Here is a 27,258-nt window from a genome sequence, read left to right as displayed (position 1 = left end):
TTACAGCTAAGAGTATGACTTAAATAGTTTCCCTTTGATCTTGAATTTAAAAGAGTTCCTATCATAGAAAATCTGTATTGATCCTGGACTTATAATTACGTTATGCAGTACTATTCAGAGAATAAAAGCAAAGTTAACTAACTAAAGTAGAGATACTGTTGAAATAAAAAAAAAAGTAATAAGAAAATTAGAAATATAATTAGTTTTATCGACTTTATTTTGCTCTTGGTTCCGTCCATCTCCTCTCTTTTTAGTCCATCAAAAATACCATGTAAACAGGGATGAGTTCTTATAAGTACAATCCAATGAAGCTAAAGTAGGGGAGATAAAATAACACACAGAAAGTTCAGAAGAAAAAAAATACTTAATATAGAGTATAGATGAAAGGTCATACTGTTTAGTAGTAACCAAATCTTTCTTTTGAATGATTGGAATTTGCAAAAAGATGACTTATCTAGCTATCCTTAGTATATTATACTTCTTTTTTTTATTTAGTTATTTAGTTAAACTTATTTAATATAAAACCTTTTGCCAAGTACCAATTTGATACTAAGGATAAAAAAAAATTACCCATCTGCTTCTACTCTTTAATGATCGTTACTTAACTCGATTCAAGAACAGTCTAAACTACTGAATGAATAGATACCCAACAATAAGTTTTTCATAAATTATTTATTTTTCAATCTTTTTCGTTCCATATAAAAAGTAAAGCATTTGTCAAATATTTACCAAATATTTACTGTTGTGTTTCTATTTTTTTTTCCGTTTCAGGCCAGTAATATTTTATTATAACAATTTGATACTTTCATCATTGTTCGGTTATAGTATTTGATCAATTACAAGTTTTTTAGTATTGGTTGAATAAAAGATATGTCGTACCAAGTTAGTAGTAACCCCGAGATAGATGTTTCCGCCAAAGCAAAGAGACGCTTATACCCAAACAACATTGTTGACTTCGAAACATGGATGCCACCCAGAAAAAGAGCTAAGACAGAGGAGGAAAAAGAGATTAGAAAACTCCAACGGATTCTGAGGAACAGAAGATCATCTCGACAGTCCAGAGACAAAAAACAGAGGTATGTTGTCATGCTAGAAAAGCATTTCAGTCTCATGAGGCAAATCATTGAAGAACTTCGATACAAACTTAATATCGGATCTCTTATTTCTGAAAAGGAGACTTGGAATACATACCTAGAACTACAAAAACACGATTTCTTATCGGCTTCACCCTCAGATATTATGACAGCCACTTCTAACAGTGACGCTGATTCAACTTCTAGATTAAATGCAAAACAAAATAATGTTTCTACAACAGGCGGAGAGGTTAAAACGCTTCCAGAATCCTCTTTGGGTGAAAAGATACAAATGGGTACCAAATTGGACAGTAGTGAAGTCAAGAACACTATGGTAAGAAGCATCGAACAAATATATCCATCTAATTATAGCTGTTCTGCTAAATCTAGCTTGCCATATATTCATTCCCCAGACTGTGAATCTGACAATTGCAAGAGTACTATCGATGAACCTACTCCTGTATCTTTGGGTACTTCGATATCAGATAATTTCAATAATGAATCAACAAGAGAAGGATTTGTCTCTAACACTATGATGCCATGGTTTTTCTTTCCATCCGAGTGTCAATCTACCAATCTAAATTTTGACAATAACTATTTTATTCTAGGTGACATTGGAGATACCCATACAAATGAAGAAAAGCTGGAAAGAAAGGGCCAAAATGATCATAATGCCCTATGGAAGGGTTTATATTAGCCAAACCATATTAAAACTCTGTCTGTTGAGGAGCTAGAACAATTACAGAGATTTAGAGACCCGATCATAACATTGCACATATGAAGTTGCTGTGCTATCGGAAGCCTCAAAGTGAATTTAATCCTTAAAACAGAGTAAGAAAAGCTCAAACATGCCCATTTTATCCTAAGTTAAATAATCAGTCCGTTATTCTTCTCATTATGTTTATTAATATCTATTTTAATATTAATACAGCTTAAACCATAATTTATATATATTTGTGTATTCAAAAGTATGAAAATATCCTAGGAAGTTTAAATTTAAACATATCAGGTTTAACGCAACACAACCTCTGCTTTTGGTATTTTCACTGGACTTCCAATCTACTTCTATCGTACTTATTAGAATTAGGAAATATTCTTTCATTGTAATGCTTAATGTATATTAAATCAACTAACTGTTTCTCGTAATAGTACATCTATATAATGCTGACATTTGTTGATTTAAGACTTCAATTTTGAAAATGCATAACTAAAAAGTCACTAGTAGAATTTCTATTAACATCAAGAAAATAAGTACGAACCAAATGATTCTTGGTCAGATCTTACAATAACTTAATCATCTAAATTTATTTTGAAGATCTTTAGCATTTCATTATTAGATTTGAGCATGTATAGCTGATAATACCATGGAGCAAGAACATTTTACCTACTGGCTGAAGATGCTTTGTTTGTAGTCCGAAATCATGGCAATTCATTAAAGTAAATTATTACGTATAAATAGTGATGTAACTAAGTGTAACGACGTTAGTATTGGTAATAGAGCAATTGAGTAACTTAAGTGCAACAGAGTTTTTCAGAACATTTTTATCATAAGGTTGAGTAAATATTTTGTCTATTTATTAGTTGCCACTCTGTCCTTTCCGCTCAAAGGGTTTTGGCCCCTACATTATCTGTTAGGCAACTGGTTAATTAATTTAAATCATTAGAAAAATAAAAACGAAAGATCCTAATCTCGACAGTGGAAAACTACTGAATAATAATATTGAGTTCTGCAATTGCATAAGAACCGAATGGAATCGCTGTAGGAGGACCGTATTAACAACTATTCACTCGTTTCTGAGAAACAAATACTTTCTTCCGTTATAAAAAACCCAGAATATCATTCCATAACCAATAAAGTAGAATACATGACCTTTAAATGGTAGAAAGAAATTTTATGGCTTTTAATGTTTACTTTTTTTCTTTTCTTATCGTTAACTTTTTTCAATTCTATTAGTCATTTGGGTCAGTGCCTTTCTTGAACTAAGCACGGCAAAATAACCTCAGAGATAAGAACCTAATAAGTACCATTTGATTCACTGATATAATAGGCTTGCATGATGCTCTTCTTGAAATTGTTATCGTATTTTTTTTTGTTTGATATTTTATATTTGTGCTTGTTCCCTTTCCGATAGCTTCATTGCTTTCAGCAGCTTTATTATGCGTTACAATTTTTAACCCCTCCTAACTGAAAAATTTACCTCAGTTTTGTATAAAACTAACTTCATTCACTGTTCCAACCAATAAACATTCTTATAATTGTAAGTGACAAGAGATGACGCAAGATATTATATTTAGTTAGAGAAAGTTACATTATATAGTAATACCCCTACTTTCGCACAAAATAAATGTAAATACCTGAGAAATGTTACTCCAATTACTCAAAGGAAAATTTCCTCGACCATATGCCCCCCTCCCCGCCTATTTATTGCTGAGTACTAATATGATGTTATTCACATGCAAATATAACCTGTTCATTTACAAAAGATTTGGCTTTTATGCTGCTCTGTATATTATAGATATCTATTGAGGATATGTTTCAATCATTGAGAAAATTTACCTGGATTATTTTTAACCAGCCTTTCGTTTTTGTGGCATCCCAGTTGGCTTTGTAAAAAACAATAAAATTATGGTATATAAATACTTAGTTAATCCATGATGAGTTCATCAACATATTTGTATTCTTTATATCTTATCTTAATAAAAATAAATAAAAATAACAATATGGATTATTATTAAAAATAGTATCGATCTTGATGAAACTGCTTGCTACTTTTTTGTTTCCTTTATGGAACTCCTTAATGGTATTTGGTATAAAAACTTCCTCAGAGAACATCGATAGATTAGGGTCATGCATTACCGAGGCTTCCAAACTTGATTTTTCTGCAAAACCTTTTTATGAAATTTCTACCTCAGCTTTTGTACATGAAACTGCAAGTGATAAATGTGAGAGCACAAAGAGGAGGTTATGGGCCTCTCACACTATGATGTCTGATCCCAGGAATAGTGATTCCTGTGTACCCACTTCCGACTGTTCTTCTTCCTACACTCTAGCCTCCATTAAATCTAATTCTAAAATGTTAGTGAGGAGAAATCCAGGTTCCTCTGAATCTGGTTCTTCAGGCTCTTCGGGCTCACCAGGTCAATCAGGTGAGTCTGGTTCTTCGGGTCAGGCAGGTGAGGCAGGTGAACCAGGCTCTCCAGGTGACTCTGGTTCTTCAGGTTCCGAAGAGTCATCTAACACCTCAGATATCTTCGATACAGTAGAACCATCAGATTTTTCAGACATATCTACAGTATCAAAATCTGCCGAACCATCTGAATTTATAACATCTTCGGGATATTTAGGTCACCATGGTAGCTATGTGGATTCGAGTTCCGTGGAGCTTTCCTATCTCTCTGGCCAAACAGGAACAAAAATACCGGAAATAAGTCATGCCAGTACTTATAAGAGTACTAATAATATGTTAATTATTGCAGTTGTTATTTTTATATCGTTTAATTGCTATTAAAGAGGTATCAGCGTTTCGTAGAGTATTTAGTGTCAGTTCCATTTTGGTTTTGGTATTATATGTTAATAGTTAACCTTTTTCCTGTTTTTTATTCTATAAATGTAAATTATGACCTACGAAAACACCATGGAGTATAAAGAAAATTTTAACATTTACTTCCTTTTAGTAGCTTCTATTCAGTAAACCTTTATATAAGTACCAAATAGTCTTTAGATATCTTCAAGTTAGCATTAGTTATTGCTTTTTTCTATCTGTCTTGTAAAAAAGGGTCAGTTCACGTACAACAGGTAATTGAACACATAAAACATAAAAGGAACTCTCTCTCTTTGCAAATTTCTCTTATTGTTTGGTTCAAATATGTCCATGCGTTTGTGCGCCCGAATAAATAAAGAACATCCCTTTCCGATATCAAACCGAGGATAAAAATTTTATATTCAACACAGGTTGTTATGCGACAAAACCACATACTTATTTATGATCGTATGTACTCTAAACAGTTAAATGCTGAAATACCCCGTAAATTTTATAGGGAAGTCTGCCTGTGAGATTTTTCATGCCATGAAAGTATTCTGTATATAGAAGAGTCTCTTAAGGATTGTTAATAACAATGGAACATGGAAAAAATAACAAAAAAAAACTAAAGGTTATATTTAAAGTGAATAACGTTCAGATTTTGCATCTTTTCTTATTCGTAAATCGGTTTTTTTCCGTGGAATCTCGGAACGTGAAATCGGAATATGATCGTGGAAAACCTATAAACTGCGATACTTCTCAATCGTTCTAAGTTATTTAGCCACCCATTTTCTATTTTTCGCCTTTTTGTTAGACATACCGAATTGTTAACTAGCAACGACGAAATTATTGCCGTGCAGCCCCATTAAAGGAGATTCTTAAGGGGGTGGCGAAAGGCAGCTGGGAAAAAAGAAAGATAACGATATTGTCAAGAATAACTTGAATCAGGTACATCAAAAACTTTAATTGATGAAAGCATAGGAGATAGAGATCAGAAAGAGATACAAATGAAGAGAGTGGTGAATGAGCATGCTGCTACATCTCTTTTATTTCAATCGCGCATAGTACTATGGTAGTACGGAATTGCGGAATTTTCGGTTAGACAGAAAAACCGGGTATGTATGAAGCTAAGATTATTAGAAGTTAATGGACTACCTTTTCTTTTTTTGACATTCTGAATACTGCCGATAACTGTTGCATAGCAACAAACACTCTGTGGTTACAAGAGATCATATGGAATATGATGTGGGGAATGAAGGTAGAGAAAAGAAACGGTACCTTCGAGTTATATCTTTCGTGACGTAATGTAGATAATAATTTTTGCATTCTGAAGTTGATAAATACTGATCAGGCAGTGTTATAGAAGTAGCTCTGTACAGATAAACTGGTAGCTACATCATATTAAGAACTAACAACACTACTTTTTACTTCTTTTATTTCGTATTTGGGAACGATACAAAAATGTACAAAATTTAATGCGGAACAAATGGCTTAATGATATATTATTATTCAGAAATACCAGCACGAATCCAAGTGTGTTTTAATTATGGTGCATACGTGCAGTACTGAAAAGGCTTTCATTATTTTTTTCTCCCTCAATTTTCTAACAAACTATCAAGGTGAAACCTTAGTGCTAGTTTGTATGATCTCCTGCGTTTACATTTTAGGAAGGTGGTATAAAATACATCCTGAGAACATGTTTTCTCAAAAATGAAATATAGTAATTTTATTTATATATAAGTGGATGATCGAGCAGAATGTCATACCATATTCTTTCTTATCATAAGTTTTGAAGGCCAGGACATATAACAAAAACGAAGATAATGATGAAAGTAATAGTTTCTTGGTTTTCCGTAGTAATTGTTAATGCTTTTTTGGCATTAGGTAAGGATCAAAATCCATATCCTAGGATGTTCACCTGACAGCTTACCTATAGCAAATGGTTTACACATGGAATTATACGAGTATCAATTAAAAAAAAATGGAGATGATTGTTGGGATCCTGCTTATAAGGATGTCGTTTTTCCACGATTTGGTTTCCAAAAGAGGCACCTATTGCAAAGGTAGAAGGGGTGTCAGGTGCCATAATTTTGATTTTAATCCCGAATTTGCTTGTAAACCACAGCAATCAACGCTCCCTTCTGCTTATAACTACAATAAAAGGCTAGATATGCTCATCTTTACAATGTTTTTGTACGGTTATCATTTCTGGCAGTCATAAATTTCATGTTAAGGCTAATGATTTATTATTCATGAATTTTGGAGCTTCAAATGCTTTTGATTGTAGCAATCAAGATAGTACGGGTGATAGTTTTGGAAACTATCAAATATACTCTATCTAGGGTTACAATACTTACTGCCTATCTTGATAACAACACATACTATCCTATTAGACTCTTTTACAATAATCGTGACTGGGGTTTAAAATTGGATCTTTCCGTGGATAAACCAGGGAACTCTGGTAAGAACATCACCGATTTATCACAGTATTTTTTTTTTATATACTAGATAAAGTCGATGGTTGCCCAGGTAAAGTAATTTACGAAACTACGTGTGTTACAGGAAGAGTGGCCCGGACATTAAGCACAAAATATAATACTATTAATCCTTCAGCTTCTCAATTACCTATTACTAAAACAACATATTACATAGAAGAGCCATGTTCTGAATCATCAAAATGTCATTCAGGATCATTTTATGACCCTTTGGGTCAAACTTGCGTGCCAAATGAAAGTGTTTATCCAAAGCCAACAGGATTTAACACAACAACTACAAGGCCTGGTGATAACATGTTTACTACAACAGTAAGTACAATAGTAACGCATACTATTGGTACAAATCTTCTAACAACACCTGAGACAATATTTATAGTGGAGACTCCAACGCAGTACCCAATAACCAGTACATCTTATACAAGTGGTACAAATACCATTCAAACAATTATTCAATAAACACTACATATTTTGTAGGTTCTGATAACAAAACCACACCAGAATTGATAGTAATAATAGAAACGACTGGAGCAAATACATCTTATTCAAAGCCTCCTGCCTTCACCACCACCCTGGTAGACGAGTGACAAACTGATAAGTAAATAACTAAATATTCGAGATGTGTAGAATATCAGAAAAAAAAATATATTTGTATATCTATTTAATAACTTACAATAGTATTATATCTTTGTATTTATCGCAACGAATATATAGTATTGTAATGGTGTGTAACAGGCAGTAACAGAGTGATTGTTGGATCTATCAATACCCCTTATATATTAACACATTAATTTTCTTCACAATAAGTCAACATAATTTGTTTATACTAGTTAACGCTTGTTTCTTTAACCAATTAACAGTGCTTAAGAGAATATTTATAAAGAAATTGGTAACTGTATACTAATTCCATTATAGTCCTCCTGTCTTTAAAACCTTGTCACCACTGCTAAACCGAATGGAGACTTTTGAAACTACACAACTATCACGAAGAAGTGTACATAATAGTTAATGTATAATGTTCCAAAACAAAAAGAAGATTGAAAAACTATTTTTTACGTACTATCATGCCGAGGACAAAAATTGGGCATAGAAATAGGTTGTTATGGGTTAAAATCGAATATTTCTTACTATCTCAAGGATCCTAAAACCACTATATACCGAAAGATCTTAATACACTCCATGAAATTTATAGGGTAAATTACTATGTTATAGTTCTTGTTTAAAAGTACTTAGTATATAAAGGATATCCTGAAGAATATTAGAAATATATCAGAGTTATGTTAATATATAGATCAAAAGAAAATTAAACCATTATTTGAATTTTAGATAATGATTGAATTCTACCAATATAAAAAAAAACCTTACACAGTTCAAGCTCGACATTATACCTAAATGCTTTTCAGATGATACAACAAATAATGAAAGTGAGGGTTGGTAGAACAATTACAACCACGGAATAAAAATTGTAGTCGAAGGGTCAAAATAACCACCGTAATCATACATATCGGATGACAAAGTGGGTATACTTATTCTTCCAATATAAACACAAAAGAATCTATTGGCAAATCTTAAATAGGCTATCCGTGAAAGCAGCAAAAAAATCAAAACGCAAAATGACGGAATGCGATTTGTGAGCAAGCCACTACATTTCGTTTTCGAATTTGCATATTTGTGTGGAAACTATAGTGCTGCAATTCTCTTGGGTTGGTATATAAATACCGCTTTTTGATATGACTAAGGTCATTCTCTATCGTAAACAGTTATATTAACCTCACTTTTTCTATTTACATTTTATCGTGATGCCGTAGCGGTTCATAGCAACTAAGAAATATGTTGCTATGTAATCTTACCAACTAACTTTTCAGTAAATTTGTGCGTGGAAAAAGAAATTTTAGGCAGAAAGTTTTATTTATGGCTTCATAAGTGTTGCTCTTTTGTTGTTGAAAGGCACTTTCATCATTTTTATTTATGTTGGAAACTAGAGGCAATAATAGAAATAGTTAACAATATAATGTGTCTACATATTGATGTGAATATCTGGTATAATTAATGTGAGAGACGGTGCAGCGGATCTCATTTTGCTCTTGCATCTCTGATAAATAAATGTCTTATCAAAAGTTTTGCCGCATCAGAACATGGGTTAGTATTGTGTATTCCATATTTCTGCTTTTTTTATTTTTTAACTTTATAAAGAACACCTATTAATTAAATCACAGGAGAACCGACCAGATACACGTAAAGGACATTAAATTTATGCATCACCATAAATTGCAGTCCAGTGACCATATATTTTTAGGATAATTGAGAAATGTTCGATTACTGAAAAAAAGTTAAGAACCGCACTCAAAATTAGGCACAGAAATCTTTGTACTAATAGTCTAATAGCATTTAAGGTCAGATAACAATACCACAGCGAAAAGGAAAATAAAACATAGAAGAAAAGAAATGACAATAAAACTAACATAATATCTCCAACTAAATGGTACTTTTTCTTTTAAGAATTCGCACAATTACTTCAGAGAGCGGAATGGAAGGTAACGGCAAAATAACTTTGTTTAACTGCGTTGTTGGTCATCTTAGTAGTTTGTTTCTTTTTTTTCCGGTTTTCTGTTAGAAATAGATTAATTTGTTAGTTTGCGACAAGTTTATGGCTACTGCATACTTAGCTTTCACAAGTTGAAAATACAAAGAAAAGAAAGAAATCAATACAATATACCACATTTCTTTATTCTGTGCAATTTAGGGTACGATTGCGTTATATCTTAACATATTTAAAAGGTAGTTTAACTCCCATATTTCAAAGAATACAAGCTGAGAAATGTAACATGTGTTACAAATGGCAATTTTATTACTAATGTGAACCAAAATAGGTCGACCGCTAACAACTTTGATTTGTAATTTGATCTATAGGGACTAATTGTTAAGATTTGATGGCAACATATGCTGAATAATAGTAAACAATTTAATCCAACAAGCCTTTGAGGAACAAGTTCGGAATATTTACAAATTGACACAACCATATAGAATATGAAAAGAAGAAAAGAAGCAACTTAACACTAGAAAGTGATAACAAGTACGACCATAATAAGGGAGACTGACTAGACCTTTTATTGTTTTTTTTTTCAGAACATTGAAAAAAATGTTTGTAGGAAACAAAATAGCAATCTCTACCTGTAACCGGAATAGGCAGGTTACAATATTCTTTTTTTCTACGTCATTCTCTGAATTTTTAATTGGAAGGACAATAAAAAACAGCCAGCAATTCTGTTATTTTATGTTGTTGTTGTTTTGGGATTTTTCACATTTGTTAGCGAGAATGAAACTATATTTACACAATTTAATAATCACAATAAATGCCACGTTGTGTTTATTAACAAAACTTCCAATTTCCATATACATCAACTTATTAGACATATTGTTATCTTTCACAGTTCTCTGATTCGCAAACGGCAAAAAACAAAAAGCAAAAATCATAAAAACATTTCAAATAATTAAAACTGGAAATCATTGCATTTCTTTGAAATGAATACATATAAAAAGTCAAAGACGAAACAATATATTAATTAATGTTGGATTTCTGGTTATATATTCATCCTTAATACGAAAAATAAATTTTAAAAAAGAACTCTAACGAATCTAAATCATGGTAACACGCCAATTATTTTTTTGGATTTATATTCTTTTCCTAAAAACCAGTTTAGTTTCGGGGTATATTTACCGAGACGTTTTCATTAACGGGTGCAGTGGTTCTGTCAATCCAAAGTCTAAAGGGCTGACTATGGAGCTTTATGAATATCCTTATCTGAACCCAATAGTTGAATGTCCTGATGGAACACTGGATTGTCGAGAATACGACACAAATGACTTAGGAACTGCAGCTTGTGTTAATGACAATTTTAAATATGCAAACTACCCGCGCTACGGATTCAAGGAACAGAAACTTATCGCAAAAGTAGAAGGTGTGGCCAGCAAACCAGGAGAAGGTGGAACACTTGATTTTGATATAGATTCCAGTATGAGCTGTGTCCCACAACTCAGCACTTTGCCTATTGCGTACAACTACAAAGAAGAATTTCACACCACAAATTTTTCTATGCTTCTGCATGGTTACTTCAAACCACTCGAATCTGGAGATTACTCTTTTTACGTTGAAGGTAGCACTGAAGTACTAGTGAGTATTGGACACGGTATAGCGTTTAACTGTTGTTCGTATGATGAAACGGCTAATGATTTCAAATATGTTGCCATTTATAGCAATGATGACCTACCTCCTCATAGCTCATTCCATGCTCATCGTTTTTATTTGGAGAAGGGTGTATACTACCCTATAAGAATATTTTACTTGAATGCTGATAAGCGTGCACGCTTCGAATTCTCTTTTAGAAAGGGCGGCGCAGACGGTATAAGTGATGGAATAAAAATAGAAGACTTATCTCCATATTTTTTTTCATTTGTTGATGAAGCAGAAGGATGTCTAAATACTATATAATATAAAGATCAAGCAACAGGTGCATTAATAAGTGCTACTAAAACTGTTGGAACCAAATATACTACTATCAATCAACAATCGGTTATCACTGAATATGATGTTCGACATCCACGCAATGTAGGTATGAATTTAGATTGCTTACCAAGTTCATTTTCCAATATATGGGGGGAAAAATACTTTGGTTCAGCATGTGTACCGTGGAGCCAAGTATTTACATCAACTGGTTTCTACACAACTGTTACACGACCAGGAAAGGGAAGTTTACCAACAACAGTAGAAACAATAACAACTGCAACATATACTACTTATAAACAGGCAGGTAAATTACCAATACCAGAAACAATCATTGTTGTAGAAACTCCTACACCAACCCCGATCAATAAAACCTCAATGCTGCCAGGTACAGATGTAGTAGAAACAACAGTAACAACATTAACAACATATACTACAGGAACAGACAACAAGACAACACCAGTGGAAATAATTATAATTGAAACACCAACATATACGCCTACATACTCAGAGCCATCCCCATCCACCACTGTCCTCATCAGAGACTCCACCACTGAGACAGACATCATCTCCTTCTTCCCAACGCTCGGCAGCGACGGCAAGACCCACACCGCCACAACCACCTACCCTTGGTCGGACACAGATGCATACTCAGAGCCTCCTGTCCACACCACCGTCATCACGGATGCAGACGGTAGCTCTGAGACAGACATCATCTCCTTCTTCCCAACGCTCGGCAGCGACGGCAAGACCCACACCGCCACAACCACCTACCCTTGGTCGGACACAGATGCATACTCAGAGCCTCCTGTCCACACCACCGTCATCACGGATGCAGACGGTAGCTCTGAGACAGACATCATCTCCTTCTTCCCAACGCTCGGCAGCGACGGCAAGACCCACACCGCCACAACCACCTACCCTTGGTCGGACACAGATGCATACTCAGAGCCTCCTGTCCACACCACCGTCATCACGGATGCAGACGGTAGCTCTGAGACAGACATCATCTCCTTCTTCCCAACGCTCGGCAGCGACGGCAAGACCCACACCGCCACAACCACCTACCCTTGGTCGGACACAGATGCATACTCAGAGCCTCCTGTCCACACCACCGTCATCACGGATGCAGACGGTAGCTCTGAGACAGACATCATCTCCTTCTTCCCAACGCTCGGCAGCGACGGCAAGACCCACACCGCCACAACCACCTACCCTTGGTCGGACACAGATGCATACTCAGAGCCTCCTGTCCACACCACCGTCATCACGGATGCAGACGGTAGCTCTGAGACAGACATCATCTCCTTCTTCCCAACGCTCGGCAGCGACGGCAAGACCCACACCGCCACAACCACCTACCCTTGGTCGGACACAGATGCATACTCAGAGCCTCCTGTCCACACCACCGTCATCACGGATGCAGACGGTAGCTCTGAGACAGACATCATCTCCTTCTTCCCAACGCTCGGCAGCGACGGCAAGACCCACACCGCCACAACCACCTACCCTTGGTCGGACACAGATGCATACTCAGAGCCTCCTGTCCACACCACCGTCATCACGGATGCAGACGGTAGCTCTGAGACAGACATCATCTCCTTCTTCCCAACGCTCGGCAGCGACGGCAAGACCCACACCGCCACAACCACCTACCCTTGGTCGGACACAGATGCATACTCAGAGCCTCCTGTCCACACCACCGTCATCACGGATGCAGACGGTAGCTCTGAGACAGACATCATCTCCTTCTTCCCAACGCTCGGCAGCGACGGCAAGACCCACACCGCCACAACCACCTACCCTTGGTCGGACACAGATGCATACTCAGAGCCTCCTGTCCACACCACCGTCATCACGGATGCAGACGGTAGCTCTGAGACAGACATCATCTCCTTCTTCCCAACGCTCGGCAGCGACGGCAAGACCCACACCGCCACAACCACCTACCCTTGGTCGGACACAGATGCATACTCAGAGCCTCCTGTCCACACCACCGTCATCACGGATGCAGACGGTAGCTCTGAGACAGACATCATCTCCTTCTTCCCAACGCTCGGCAGCGACGGCAAGACCCACACCGCCACAACCACCTACCCTTGGTCGGACACAGATGCATACTCAGAGCCTCCTGTCCACACCACCGTCATCACGGATGCAGACGGTAGCTCTGAGACAGACATCATCTCCTTCTTCCCAACGCTCGGCAGCGACGGCAAGACCCACACCGCCACAACCACCTACCCTTGGTCGGACACAGATGCATACTCAGAGCCTCCTGTCCACACCACCGTCATCACGGATGCAGACGGTAGCTCTGAGACAGACATCATCTCCTTCTTCCCAACGCTCGGCAGCGACGGCAAGACCCACACCGCCACAACCACCTACCCTTGGTCGGACACAGATGCATACTCAGAGCCTCCTGTCCACACCACCGTCATCACGGATGCAGACGGTAGCTCTGAGACAGACATCATCTCCTTCTTCCCAACGCTCGGCAGCGACGGCAAGACCCACACCGCCACAACCACCTACCCTTGGTCGGACACAGATGCATACTCAGAGCCTCCTGTCCACACCACCGTCATCACGGATGCAGACGGTAGCTCTGAGACAGACATCATCTCCTTCTTCCCAACGCTCGGCAGCGACGGCAAGACCCACACCGCCACAACCACCTACCCTTGGTCGGACACAGATGCATACTCAGAGCCTCCTGTCCACACCACCGTCATCACGGATGCAGACGGTAGCTCTGAGACAGACATCATCTCCTTCTTCCCAACGCTCGGCAGCGACGGCAAGACCCACACCGCCACAACCACCTACCCTTGGTCGGACACAGATGCATACTCAGAGCCTCCTGTCCACACCACCGTCATCACGGATGCAGACGGTAGCTCTGAGACAGACATCATCTCCTTCTTCCCAACGCTCGGCAGCGACGGCAAGACCCACACCGCCACAACCACCTACCCTTGGTCGGACACAGATGCATACTCAGAGCCTCCTGTCCACACCACCGTCATCACGGATGCAGACGGTAGCTCTGAGACAGACATCATCTCCTTCTTCCCAACGCTCGGCAGCGACGGCAAGACCCACACCGCCACAACCACCTACCCTTGGTCGGACACAGATGCATACTCAGAGCCTCCTGTCCACACCACCGTCATCACGGATGCAGACGGTAGCTCTGAGACAGACATCATCTCCTTCTTCCCAACGCTCGGCAGCGACGGCAAGACCCACACCGCCACAACCACCTACCCTTGGTCGGACACAGATGCATACTCAGAGCCTCCTGTCCACACCACCGTCATCACGGATGCAGACGGTAGCTCTGAGACAGACATCATCTCCTTCTTCCCAACGCTCGGCAGCGACGGCAAGACCCACACCGCCACAACCACCTACCCTTGGTCGGACACAGATGCATACTCAGAGCCTCCTGTCCACACCACCGTCATCACGGATGCAGACGGTAGCTCTGAGACAGACATCATCTCCTTCTTCCCAACGCTCGGCAGCGACGGCAAGACCCACACCGCCACAACCACCTACCCTTGGTCGGACACAGATGCATACTCAGAGCCTCCTGTCCACACCACCGTCATCACGGATGCAGACGGTAGCTCTGAGACAGACATCATCTCCTTCTTCCCAACGCTCGGCAGCGACGGCAAGACCCACACCGCCACAACCACCTACCCTTGGTCGGACACAGATGCATACTCAGAGCCTCCTGTCCACACCACCGTCATCACGGATGCAGACGGTAGCTCTGAGACAGACATCATCTCCTTCTTCCCAACGCTCGGCAGCGACGGCAAGACCCACACCGCCACAACCACCTACCCTTGGTCGGACACAGATGCATACTCAGAGCCTCCTGTCCACACCACCGTCATCACGGATGCAGACGGTAGCTCTGAGACAGACATCATCTCCTTCTTCCCAACGCTCGGCAGCGACGGCAAGACCCACACCGCCACAACCACCTACCCTTGGTCGGACACAGATGCATACTCAGAGCCTCCTGTCCACACCACCGTCATCACGGATGCAGACGGTAGCTCTGAGACAGACATCATCTCCTTCTTCCCAACGCTCGGCAGCGACGGCAAGACCCACACCGCCACAACCACCTACCCTTGGTCGGACACAGATGCATACTCAGAGCCTCCTGTCCACACCACCGTCATCACGGATGCAGACGGTAGCTCTGAGACAGACATCATCTCCTTCTTCCCAACGCTCGGCAGCGACGGCAAGACCCACACCGCCACAACCACCTACCCTTGGTCGGACACAGATGCATACTCAGAGCCTCCTGTCCACACCACCGTCATCACGGATGCAGACGGTAGCTCTGAGACAGACATCATCTCCTTCTTCCCAACGCTCGGCAGCGACGGCAAGACCCACACCGCCACAACCACCTACCCTTGGTCGGACACAGATGCATACTCAGAGCCTCCTGTCCACACCACCGTCATCACGGATGCAGACGGTAGCTCTGAGACAGACATCATCTCCTTCTTCCCAACGCTCGGCAGCGACGGCAAGACCCACACCGCCACAACCACCTACCCTTGGTCGGACACAGATGCATACTCAGAGCCATCCCCATCCACCACTGTCGTCACCAGAGACTCCACCACTGAGACGGACGTGATCTCCTTCTTCCCAACGCTCGGCACCGACGGCAAGACCCACACAGGCTCAACCACCTACACCGCCAGCGACACAGACTCCTACTCAGAGCCATCCCCATACACCACCACCGTGGTAGACGAGGCCAACGGCAGCTCCGAGACAGACATCGTCTCGTTCTTCCCTACTCTGGGCAGCGACGGCAAGACCCACACCGCCACAACCACTTACCCTTGTACTGCTACCTTAGCTGATGATATTGACTACGCTGTCTATTCAAATACCTCCTCCAAGAACACTAGACTCTCTCAGGATCAACATCATTCTGTCCATAGTATTCAATAAGAGGCAAATGGCTCTAAATTGTCCAATAACATTCTTTTTATGGTCGCTATTTTTATCATTTCACTAGTATAGTTTTTTATCAATCAAAACTCATACTTTACCTCTTACTCGCTATTGATAACAAATTTGATTTCTTTTAGGATTTTGAATCTTTTGCTGGATATACTCGCCTGATTCAACTACTTCCTGATTGTTTTGTTCGTTTATATCTGTATTTTGGCATTCGTGGTATACAGTAACATATTGCCTTGTGCATTATATACTAACTTGCAATAAATAATGTTCTCTGCTTTACTAAAGATCAGATGTTTTAATCTGATATTTAATCTGATATTTTAATTTTGTATACATTACTGAAATAGTATTAAAAGTCCACATAGAGTTTTAGAAGTAGGGTTATAAGATAGGTAAAAAAAAAAATGTATAGAGACATATATATCGGTAGAAATAGCTGACTGTATATTAGAAATTACTTGAGTGTATTTGACCGAATAATTTTATCATTTCATTCTAAATAACATAATCTAAAGAGCTAACAACTGATTTCCCTGTTTATCTTGAACGTATAGTTGTATCGAAATTGTTATCCTGGGTTCAAAACATTTCGATGGCCATTGTTATTGACTTTTACTACATCCGTGTTTTCTTGATTTTGTTCTTCTATTTTGGACCGTGACTTATACTTAAATCTGTTACGGTCAAATCTTTCCAAACATATTTTACTGTATGATACACAGTTAGAATAACACCTAAACACTGACTTTATACCCTTTCGTAACTTTTTTTCATTTTTTATGTATATTGAGTCATCATATTGTACTATTCTGAATCTTCAACAGGTAATTATATCTGGACAAAAACTTACCATCTACAATAGTTGTTTATGTTACCCGGTGAATATAAGCACATGCGGGTCAAAAGAGGTAAAAAATTCTTGATTATTGTTACCCTGTGTAGTAGATTAAAAAAGATGTGAATTAATATTTAGGTGGTTTATCTTAACAAATTTTCTTGTGGCACAAAGATCTACCTTTAATGAATCCACTAAAGTAACCATCTACAAAAAAATAAATAGTCTCACAAAAGTGATAGCCGTCCACGGAGCAATCAATACATTATGCACAAAATCATTGGAACCGCACTCAAATTGTTGATGTCATAATTTTATATGCTTGTATCTTTTGAGGAAGGACATAATCACCTCTTTCATTTCTGAACTACAAGTTTTTGTGCAAAATATCTTACAGGAGTACTCTAAAGAAATAATGATATGGATTTCTGGACTGGCACCTCGTTTCTTTTTCTAACGCACACAATTGCTACGGAAGGGCGGCATTGTAACTTTTTCGGAAAATACAAAAACTCCCGCTTTAAATAAGCTGCGCTGCTTTTTAATGTAAAGCGTTACCTTTTCTTATTTACCTTTCTCCGTGATGCCCAGTAACTGAACTATAGCAACCAACAATTTGATATTTTCATGGCATATATGATATCTGTGGGGAATTCAAGTGAGGAAAAGAAAAAATCAATGCATTGGTCATTTCTATGACGTCATATGGTATGTTCTTTTTATAACTAGTAAAAATTTCACTCTTACCCAATAATCTCTCAATAATCTCTCAATAACACCAGGAATTGCCGTAACCCACTTCAGCGAGTATAATTCAAATTCAGTTTAAATTCTACTACGAAAATACTCAATAATATGTTTCTTTATTAATTTGGTAGCGACGACGGAGATCTTCAAAGCAGCCTTTTTATATCATGTTGTTATTTCATGTTCCAGCAATAGACACTGGAGTTGTGGGTAACTCACATATTTGACAGTTTCAAAAAGCCTGAGCTTATAATTTAGAAACTGATTAATCATTTTTACATGAATACAGAATTGACTGAAAATGCGCATACATATATGGTAATTTTATAGTTTTGTATTAGTAATGATATCCATTTATAAGCAAGTTGCATTTAAAGAATATAGCGTCCTTATTTAGTTAAATTTAATGACCCATTATGTAGTCGTCTTTCAAAAAATTTAGTTTTCTAATGTCAGAACAACACCACTTCTCATTTTTATAACAAATCATAAAAAATGTCCTGAATCCACCACTATATTCTTAACTTACTTTAATGTTTATAGTTCAGTAGTTTTGTGTAATTTAATAATTAAACTATTATTTGCTTTGGAACTGAAATTGTATACGTAAAGAACACACTTACCTGTAGTGGTTCTTGATGGTGACACTCTAAAATTCAGTACGATATCAGTCATGTGATATACTACTATACGTTCAACAAATGCCGTGGATCATATATCACACTTCACGCAACACATCACACCACCACCGTCCACAGCTATATCTCCCGTTTTTCGCAACCCCTACAGTACTTTTTTATTTTTTTTTTTATTTTTTTTAAGAAAAAAAAGAGATTGCAGCACCTGAGTTTCGCGTATGGTCACCCACTACACTACTCGGTCAGGCTCTCACAAGCTTAACTACAGTTGATCGGACGGGAAACGGTGCTTTCTTGTGGATATGGCCGCAACCGAAAGGGTGTGAATATCCAAATAATATATCGACCTTAACAAGTGGGGGTGGGGGGTTTGAGGTCAGATTGGAGGGGATGTTTGTATGACAGCGTGTGGATGTTAGATACTGTACTGGGGCAACAAATATTGAAGAATTTAATGGTCGTGAATAGGCTCGTAAGAGAAGACTAATAGACCTAAGAAAATACAGCTGCCTATAATAAAATAGCACTATAACAACCTGCCCTACTGAATAAGTTTTAAACGAGAACGGTTCCAATTTGGTGATTCTTATTTGAAGTTCAAAATCCATAACTGGTTAACAGATTCTGATTATTTTATTTTTAATCTTAGAGAGTTTCTGAGTGCTGATATTAATTATTTCCTCAAAGTAATAATGCATCTCATTACATTTCAAGAATCAATCTTTAAGTTGAGGTGCATTTACCTTTGATTTCTCTTATTCTGATCTGAATGTAGAAATGAAATATGAAAAGCCATTTTTACCTATCCTTAATTATCGAACCTATAGAGTAGCGATTCACATTTTACGCGGTTTGGACTTGCTTTAGTTAAAAGCAGAAAGTTGTTTACAGCTTCTAAATGAAATAAAAAGAAAGAAAGAAAACTAATAGATTTCCTTCCTCTTTTATGATGCATAGAAGGCAATATAGAAATCTGCTCGAACACCGGCGTATCTTTTCCCCTTCTATAAATGATATCTTCTAATATTGTAATTGTATGCAGGAATTGAATGCTCCCATTCTGACTACAGCATATGGTTTCTATGAAAAAATATGCCAATTGCACCCGGAAAACCATGAATCGAGAGGGGGTATAATATTTTCTTTCTTTTTTTTTTATTCCATTTTGCGAGATTTATACTCAAAAAAAAAAAATTGGTATTGGCTGGAAAGTCCCGCAGAAAAGGTAAAAAACCCCGAGAAATTAACAGTTGCTTCCTGATGATAGATATGTTGTACGGATTTTTAAAGGAGGGCGAAATAAAATGTTGTGTATCCGTAGAATACCCTGAACCAGTTGCAGAAACTATATGGGACACTCCAAGAAGAATCAAGGAGATATCTATTATTCTTATCAAATGTTGTAGAAGTGCCCTTTTTGCCATTGTTCACTTGCCCCCACTTGAATTGACCCACTAAATTAATTCCATACAGCATAACAACCATACAAAAAAAAAATTATCCATTAGAACCAAACGTACAGAACAGGGGAGCTACCGAAATGTCGTAGGGACCTGCTTTCAATATGAGAATTTTTGACTTGTTTATGAGAACAATGGAGTATCCAATATTTAATATCTCGCTCCAAAGGAGATGCAGTGTAGTAGTGCTGTTATCTCAGTTTTTATGCCGGGGTTAATATGTCACTTGTTATATAGTTTCCTCGAGAGTTTTTCTGCATTTGATCTTACTTTTTTCCCGAGTCGTTCGATTCATTTATGAACAGCAAATAAATCAATCGAAATCCATATTAACTGCATCTCATTGGACATGAATTTTTGGTCAATCATCCGCATATTTTCTTTTTTTTTTTTAACTTCACTAAACGAAATTTCTGTGAACGATCTTCACATCTAAACAACAGGTAAACAGCATTCTTTCCTACCTTTTGTAAATAGTATATAAATTTCCGGGTGCATTTTCATTGTTATGAGTTTTATTTTTATTTCTTCAGTTTTTAAATTCTTTCTTCTCCCTGTAGGAAAGATAACTTGGCCCTATTGGAAAAATATCTTGATTCGTGACTGAAGGCACAATATTAATGTCTTGTAACCTCGACATGAAAGAACGGAGTTTCCGTTGGGACTGAAAATATGAATAACCAGATATAAAAGAATGATGAAGATAGAATGTTTATTGTGTTTTCTGCCAATTGTTTTTATTTTTAGTTTGGATATAATTCTTATAATTATCCTTCTCTTACAAAATTATAACCAAACTAAAATATTGATTTCCAGGTCAAACCAAAAACATAACAAATATATTCGACAATGGGTAAAGTCAGTGAGTTTTTTGGAAACCCTGGTTATAGGCCTGAAATAAAGCACAGGGCAGACATAGCGCAAATAATACAGGAAAGTCAACATATTCAAGAATCTTGCTCCATTGATAAGACAAAAGAAGATAACGAATTTTTGACTATTTCAGCAACACACAGTTTTTCAGATGAGAGCACCGACACTTCCTTAAATCTTGTGGATCTTAAGGATACTGGTGTGATAGAAACTAGTCACAGTTTCACAGGGCTTTCGAAAGGTTTTACAGATAAGGCTTTGGACGTTATGGTACTTGCAGCTGGTTCACAAACAGTGTTTATTATAGTTTGGATCATATTGATTATATGGATTGTGCTGGGTATTGTATATTCTGCACCTTTCAATTGGCAAGTAGTCATGCAAGATGGTCAATCAATACAGTGTTATATTTGGGATACATTGCTAATGAGACAGCAATTGATGAGTACTCACGAGCAGATTTTAATCTGCTCCGATTTGCGATCAAGACTTTCCACTGTTAAGAATTTTTTTAGTAAATTAGATTTCAAAGCGGACGACCCATCTTTACCTGAATTGCATCCAGTAATTACAGATCCGAGTGAGGAAAGTATTACTGAAAAATGCAACGATAACAGCGTCCAGGAAAATAATATGGATCAGCTAATTTGCACCGGTGAACTCCCTGTCGAAAATTGGTATGACAGTCTCTCGACTAAAGTCAGTATTATACTTGGTTCTATTCCAAGTATGATAATTTTTTGGTTAGGAGTGATAGTATGGATCATATGTGGTATTATACCAAAAGATGCTGGGAATTCAGCTCCATATACAGGCGAAACATCAGGTAGCAACCCACGTTTAAGAAGATTTAGTGATGTTTGGCAGATGTATATTAACACAGCTGTAGCGGTATCGTTGCTTATTTGTTCGACTTTCCTGCAAAATATTAGAGCGCGTCATGATAAATTTATTGCTCGTTTTTTGCTTGGTATATACGAAATGGAAACTACGATAGATCAAAAACTAAGGGCACAGTTAGGGGACTTTGAGACACAGCATAAAGTCATAACTATCCCACCAAGTAAGAGATCCAGATTGGAAGTAGTTATCGACTGGTATGCAGATATTATCGGCACTGGTGTGGGTGTTGTCATAGTCGTCGCTGTTTTTGCAGTCTGGTTAGGTATTGGTAAGCCTTTGAATTGGGATGACAACTGGTGGTTGATCATTGGTACGTATACAGGTCTGGTGGGATTCCTTGATGGTTACGTTATCAGGCAAGTTTACTTCAGAATAACAGCACATGAGGAAGAAAATTACCAACGTGTAGCAGACGATGATCTTGCCTTGTTTCAAAAATATAATATACAGTGTCCAGAAGAATATTTTGTGAGCGAGAAAACTTCCAAGTCATCACTCTCTTATAAAATTTCATCTTATATCAATTGGCTATGTGCCGACCAATGGAGTGTGGTCACTTCCTTAATCATCATCATCGGTCTGATTTGTGTCGCGTCTGGTCTGAAATGGAGTACCACTGGACAACTGATTGCTAATACACCAACAATGATTATTGAAGAGTTCTTTTTGATTGTTTTGATCCAAGCTCATAATGAAGCCGATGTTCAAAGAAGAAAGGAGGTAACAGCATTATTTGCACGTAGGAAGCTCCTATTAGATTTCATTGAAAGAAATCTGGCCAACCAGGGCTAACAAAATATCTATGGCCTTGTCTCATGGAACGGAATTCAATTCCACATTACTAATCATTCGAGCAAGAACGGCTTATTCGAAGATTGTCAAGTAAAAGTGCATCTGGAATGCTTAAAATTAAAATATTAAAGTTGGATGGAAACTCAATTGCAATACCCGCAAGAATTGAAGAGAAAAGTTAAAAAAAAAAAAAGGCCACTCTTATATAAGACTGAGAAATAGAAAACCGTTGATCTTTTAGTAAGCTATTTTTCACCCAGTTAATTTTTTCGGTGTTGCACTAACAAAAAAATGGGTGGAATTTTCATTATTTAGTTTTTTGTACCTGCATTATTATGCATATCTTATTTGATCTTTTAAGAGTTTCTCTATAGCAAAAGCAAAGCCCGACTTCATTCATTTCTACATTTGTAATCAAACAGTAACTCTAGAAATGTGGGTGCAAAATTAAAACAAAAAGTTGTTTTAGCACAGAACAGGCCCAAGTAAAAGTTGAAGAATAGGAAGGTGATATCAAATTGAATTAGTCTCGATGCCGAAATATCCCTCTCAAATGTTGAATAAAAAATAAAAATGAACTTACTGTGACATGCAAAAAAAAAGGTGTATAGGTGTCTCGTATGTGAATAAGAAGATAACTTAAGGTGTCGATTTTTTTAATGTGTATGAAAAGTACGCTATCGAAGAAGTTTTGTGAAGTTTTGGATGGGGCCTCCAATTGAAGAACAAGGAAAAGTTAAATTTAAAAAAAATTGAAAGATTAGCATACATAAACGATTAGCATACAAATGTATGGATTATATGAAAAGGTAAGATAAAATTAGTTAGAACTGAATTTACACCACCACCAACAATCATGGATTCTTATCATCAATTGCAAAGTCAAGTCTTCTTCTCTTTTTGCTTTAATCAAGTGAGAAAAAGAAAGGCTGTTATTAATTATCTTGTAAAGCAATAGCAATAAGCTGCAGCCTTTCCACCCCACATATTTTATATTCCTGTATTTATCCTTTCCTTAGGTTTTTTCTTCCGATTCCTCTTAGAAACAAAGCATAATCCTAGAAAAGAAAAGAACAAAAAAAAATAGTAAGCAAATAAAAAGGGAAAAGAAGGAAATCAAAGATAATCATAAATCTTTAAGCTTACCAATTTGTCGTACATGTCTTTAGTCATCGAAGAATTAAAAAACAATACAAAACAGGTATAGATAATGATCGTTCTGTGAGTTTCCCCTCCCCCAGCTATTTTCCCATTAAGCAGCAACAGAAAAAAATCAACGGCTTTTGAATATAAAGCCTTAGTGGAAGAAATCGGTGAAGAAAAAAATATCACTATTAAATAAGGGCATCTAGGTCGTGGTGGGATAAAAAAGAGAAATAAGGTACATATCGAGGAAAAGAATATAATTTTAATAAAAAGAGCATCATCATAACAGAGGAACAAACATATTATTTACGATTATTGCAAAATTGCTGTTTTTAAAATTAAAGGATTAGCAGCTAATGAAATAAAGGTAAAACAAATAAAAAATAAAAGAAACAATGAATAAAAACATTTAGACTGGGTACTTGAAGTTCCTGACTTTAGAACCATCGTTACCAAATTCTTTGTACCAGTCCATGGTTCCGTTCTTGATCTTTCTGTTCAAGTTCATCAAGTAAAGTCTCATCAAAATAGCACTGACGATAGCTGCGGCGATGAAACCACAGTTACTTGCCATGGCGATAACGTAACGTGGAGCGTTACTAATTGGGTATAGGTAAGCGTTCCAGATCGAGGTCGAGTTACAAACACAATTCATGACTGATAAGGCAATAGCTCTCTTTAGTGGTGGACGAGGGACAGAAGAGGACATCCAAGAGATAATAATTGTGTAAGAACAATACAACCCTGTAGGCATCAAACACATAGCAAAATACCTGGCACCTGTGTTTAGTGTGGAAACAGCGATCACAAATGCTGCTAGTGCAATGAATAGTGGTAATACAACATGGTAGAATCTCTCGCCTGTACGATCTGAATGCCATGCCCAACCGAAGGTCGTGAAAATGGCGATACAATAAGGAGGTGCTGTTAGACACAATGTCTTAATTCTACCATAGTTCAAAGTCTTGACGACAGAAGGGAAGAAGTTAGTAACACCAGCAGCAGCGACCAAGAAAGTTAGACAAGCAGTTAACAGCCAAACCTTTGCATCGGTTAGAGCTAATTTTAGAGCATATTTGAAAGAGTTGTGACCAGATTCGTCAAGCATTTCTTTATCGGAGTCAGAATCACCAACTTCCATTCTCAATTTCCACATAATTAAATCCCGTTCATGCTCAGATAGAAACTTGGTGTTGTCAGGGTTGTCAGGTAAGACAAAGTAAGCTAATGGGACGGTCCCAACTGTTAATGCTCCTTCGATGATGAAACACCATCTCCATGCTCTCAAACCATGAACACCATCCATATGCTCAATGATACCAGCAGAAATCAAACCTGAGAAAGCACCAGAGATCAAAGAACCAGAGTAAAGGATAGAATTTCTAAGACCTAACTCCTTCTTAGTGTACCAACATGATAGGTAGTACAAACAACATCCAAAGAAACCGGACTCAACGAAACCCAAAATAATTCTAACGGCTAATAAACCACCGTAGGATTGAACCGCACCAGTACATGTTGAAACAATACCCCATGCTGTCATGATGACTGTAATGAATAGAGATGGTCTACCCAATCTGTTCAAGATAATATTGCAAGGAATTTGCATGGTAATGTAACCAACAAATAGGATAGAAATGGCAGTTTGATATTGTTGAGCAGATAAATGTAAATCCTCTTCCAAACCACCCAATCTTGCCGATGCAATATTAGATCTATCCAAATAGTTACAAATATAAATCCAGCAAACCATGACAAGGATTCTAAAATCCATCTTTCTTCTAGTCTTCTTGTCAAGTACTTCAAGCTCTTCAGTCGTGAAATCTTTTAGTGATTCAGGAATCTGGTCCTTGGAAACAAAAATAGGAATTGGTTCCTCATCATCATCGATCTTCTCGACGTCGTCATTTTGCAAGGACGAATCCTCATCCTTAGAAGACAGATGAACGGTTAAATCATACTTGGAAGAGTCTTCAATATGAGTGGTGTCAATCTTCTTGTCGTCATCATCGAAACTAGATTGTATCATTGTACCAGTATTATTCTTAGTTTTTTTTGTTTAATATGATACTGATATAACAAGAAAAAGAATACTTTGATTATTGAACTAGTATTTTCTTATTGTTTTACTGATTGGTTTTCTATTAGAACTATAGAGAGAAAGGAGTTATATGAAAGGATTGTTGTAATTTTTAGTGTCGGATACCACAGGTATTTATACCTAAAAAAATAATAATAAAGATAATAAATTAGATGGAGGGGGCTAGTGAAGTCTAGATCAAAGATATTTTGGTTGTATGTATTACATAAAAAGTACATGATCAAGATTGGTTACACAGAGAGTTTAGTTTTCTGTGTTGAACTAGTTATTCCGGTACCCCACATTTTTTTTGTTTGGTTAATTGTTACTTCATTATTCAATTCACAATTCCAGGAGTTTTAATTTATTTTTTTCAATAAATCCAAAGTTATACTCGGTACTATGATATTCCCTGCAGAGAAGGTTAGAGAGTGGGAGAAGTGAAAAGTCTGTATATTTGGTGTCGTCTTCTTTTTTTAGGACTTTTCTTTGAATTGCACAATGACGTTATAATTTATTTCTGTATAGTCACACACATAATATGTCACATTGTTTGTTACTGTTCCTCTCTATCTCAATCTGTCTCTCTCTTTCTAGTCTTAAAGAAAATGGAATTAACAAGGAGGTAGAACTTTTGCACATAATCGAGTGCACTGCATATTAGTGATTCAAAAGTTGTAGCTACCAAACACGTAGGCTAATTTTTGTATCCTTGTTTTTGGTGGTTTTGAGCTCATGATTTTCTTTTTTAATGCTTCAGTTGTACTGGTTAACCTACAGAAAGAAATCTTAATGATCACAATGTATGCTATATTAGATATAAACGCGGGGGAGGGGAAGACTAGAGATGGCCCTGGATTATAATAGCGATGATGTTGTTTTCTTATTAGAAAGTATCGTAGATATGTCTAGCTGTGATAGCCAGCTGGCTATTTATTAGGTAATTTACGATACATCTATTTTACCCCACAATAAAATAGAAATATACTTCATTTTACTCTTACTTTTCTTCTAAGAACTCGGAATAATTATTATTAGGGAAAAACTAAAAGTCACTATGGAATTACTGCACCTCAGGGAACATAGTATTTTTTTTTTTTTGACTCTGTATCAATGTGAAATAGAAGGAGAACTATGATACCGAATGAAAAGAAACTAAGAAAGACAGAAAATATTTA

The 27,258-nt window shown here is 37.5% G+C and overlaps 6 protein-coding genes across 6 annotated transcripts; 5 read left to right on the top strand and 1 right to left on the bottom strand.

Annotated features, from left to right (window-relative positions):
* Positions 1-870: 870 nt before the first annotated feature.
* RNJ42_02622 (uncharacterized protein) lies at positions 871-1,770 on the top strand (the record flags this gene model as incomplete). Its single annotated transcript, XM_071052787.1, has 1 exon — positions 871-1,770. The coding sequence occupies one exon, from the start codon at positions 871-873 to the stop codon at positions 1,768-1,770; it is 900 nt and encodes a 299-aa protein (XP_070906634.1).
* A 2,101-nt stretch (positions 1,771-3,871) lies between these two features.
* RNJ42_02621 (uncharacterized protein) lies at positions 3,872-4,582 on the top strand (the record flags this gene model as incomplete). The annotated part of the gene is made up of 1 exon (XM_071052786.1): positions 3,872-4,582. One exon carries the CDS (start codon positions 3,872-3,874, stop codon positions 4,580-4,582), a length of 711 nt encoding a protein of 236 aa, XP_070906633.1.
* A 2,283-nt stretch (positions 4,583-6,865) lies between these two features.
* RNJ42_02620 (uncharacterized protein) lies at positions 6,866-7,102 on the top strand (the record flags this gene model as incomplete). The annotated part of the gene is made up of 1 exon (XM_071052785.1): positions 6,866-7,102. The coding sequence occupies one exon, from the start codon at positions 6,866-6,868 to the stop codon at positions 7,100-7,102; it is 237 nt and encodes a 78-aa protein (XP_070906632.1).
* Positions 7,103-10,729: 3,627 nt separating this feature from the next.
* RNJ42_02619 (uncharacterized protein) lies at positions 10,730-11,575 on the top strand (the record flags this gene model as incomplete). The annotated part of the gene is made up of 1 exon (XM_071052784.1): positions 10,730-11,575. One exon carries the CDS (start codon positions 10,730-10,732, stop codon positions 11,573-11,575), a length of 846 nt encoding a protein of 281 aa, XP_070906631.1.
* A 9,560-nt stretch (positions 11,576-21,135) lies between these two features.
* On the top strand, positions 21,136-22,854 carry FET4 (Fet4p; the record flags this gene model as incomplete). Its single annotated transcript, XM_071052783.1, has 1 exon — positions 21,136-22,854. One exon carries the CDS (start codon positions 21,136-21,138, stop codon positions 22,852-22,854), a length of 1,719 nt encoding a protein of 572 aa, XP_070906630.1.
* Positions 22,855-24,409: 1,555 nt separating this feature from the next.
* RNJ42_02617 (Major Facilitator Superfamily) lies at positions 24,410-26,029 on the bottom strand (the record flags this gene model as incomplete). Its single annotated transcript, XM_071052782.1, has 1 exon — positions 24,410-26,029. The coding sequence occupies one exon, from the start codon at positions 26,027-26,029 to the stop codon at positions 24,410-24,412; it is 1,620 nt and encodes a 539-aa protein (XP_070906629.1).
* Between the last annotated feature and the right edge of the window lie 1,229 nt (positions 26,030-27,258).

This window comes from Nakaseomyces bracarensis (assembly GCF_045282275.1).
Source record: "Nakaseomyces bracarensis strain CBM3 chromosome Unknown Scaff9_0, whole genome shotgun sequence".
NCBI lineage: Eukaryota > Fungi > Ascomycota > Saccharomycetes > Saccharomycetales > Saccharomycetaceae > Nakaseomyces > Nakaseomyces bracarensis.
This window is presented reverse-complemented; position numbering and strand designations above follow the sequence as displayed.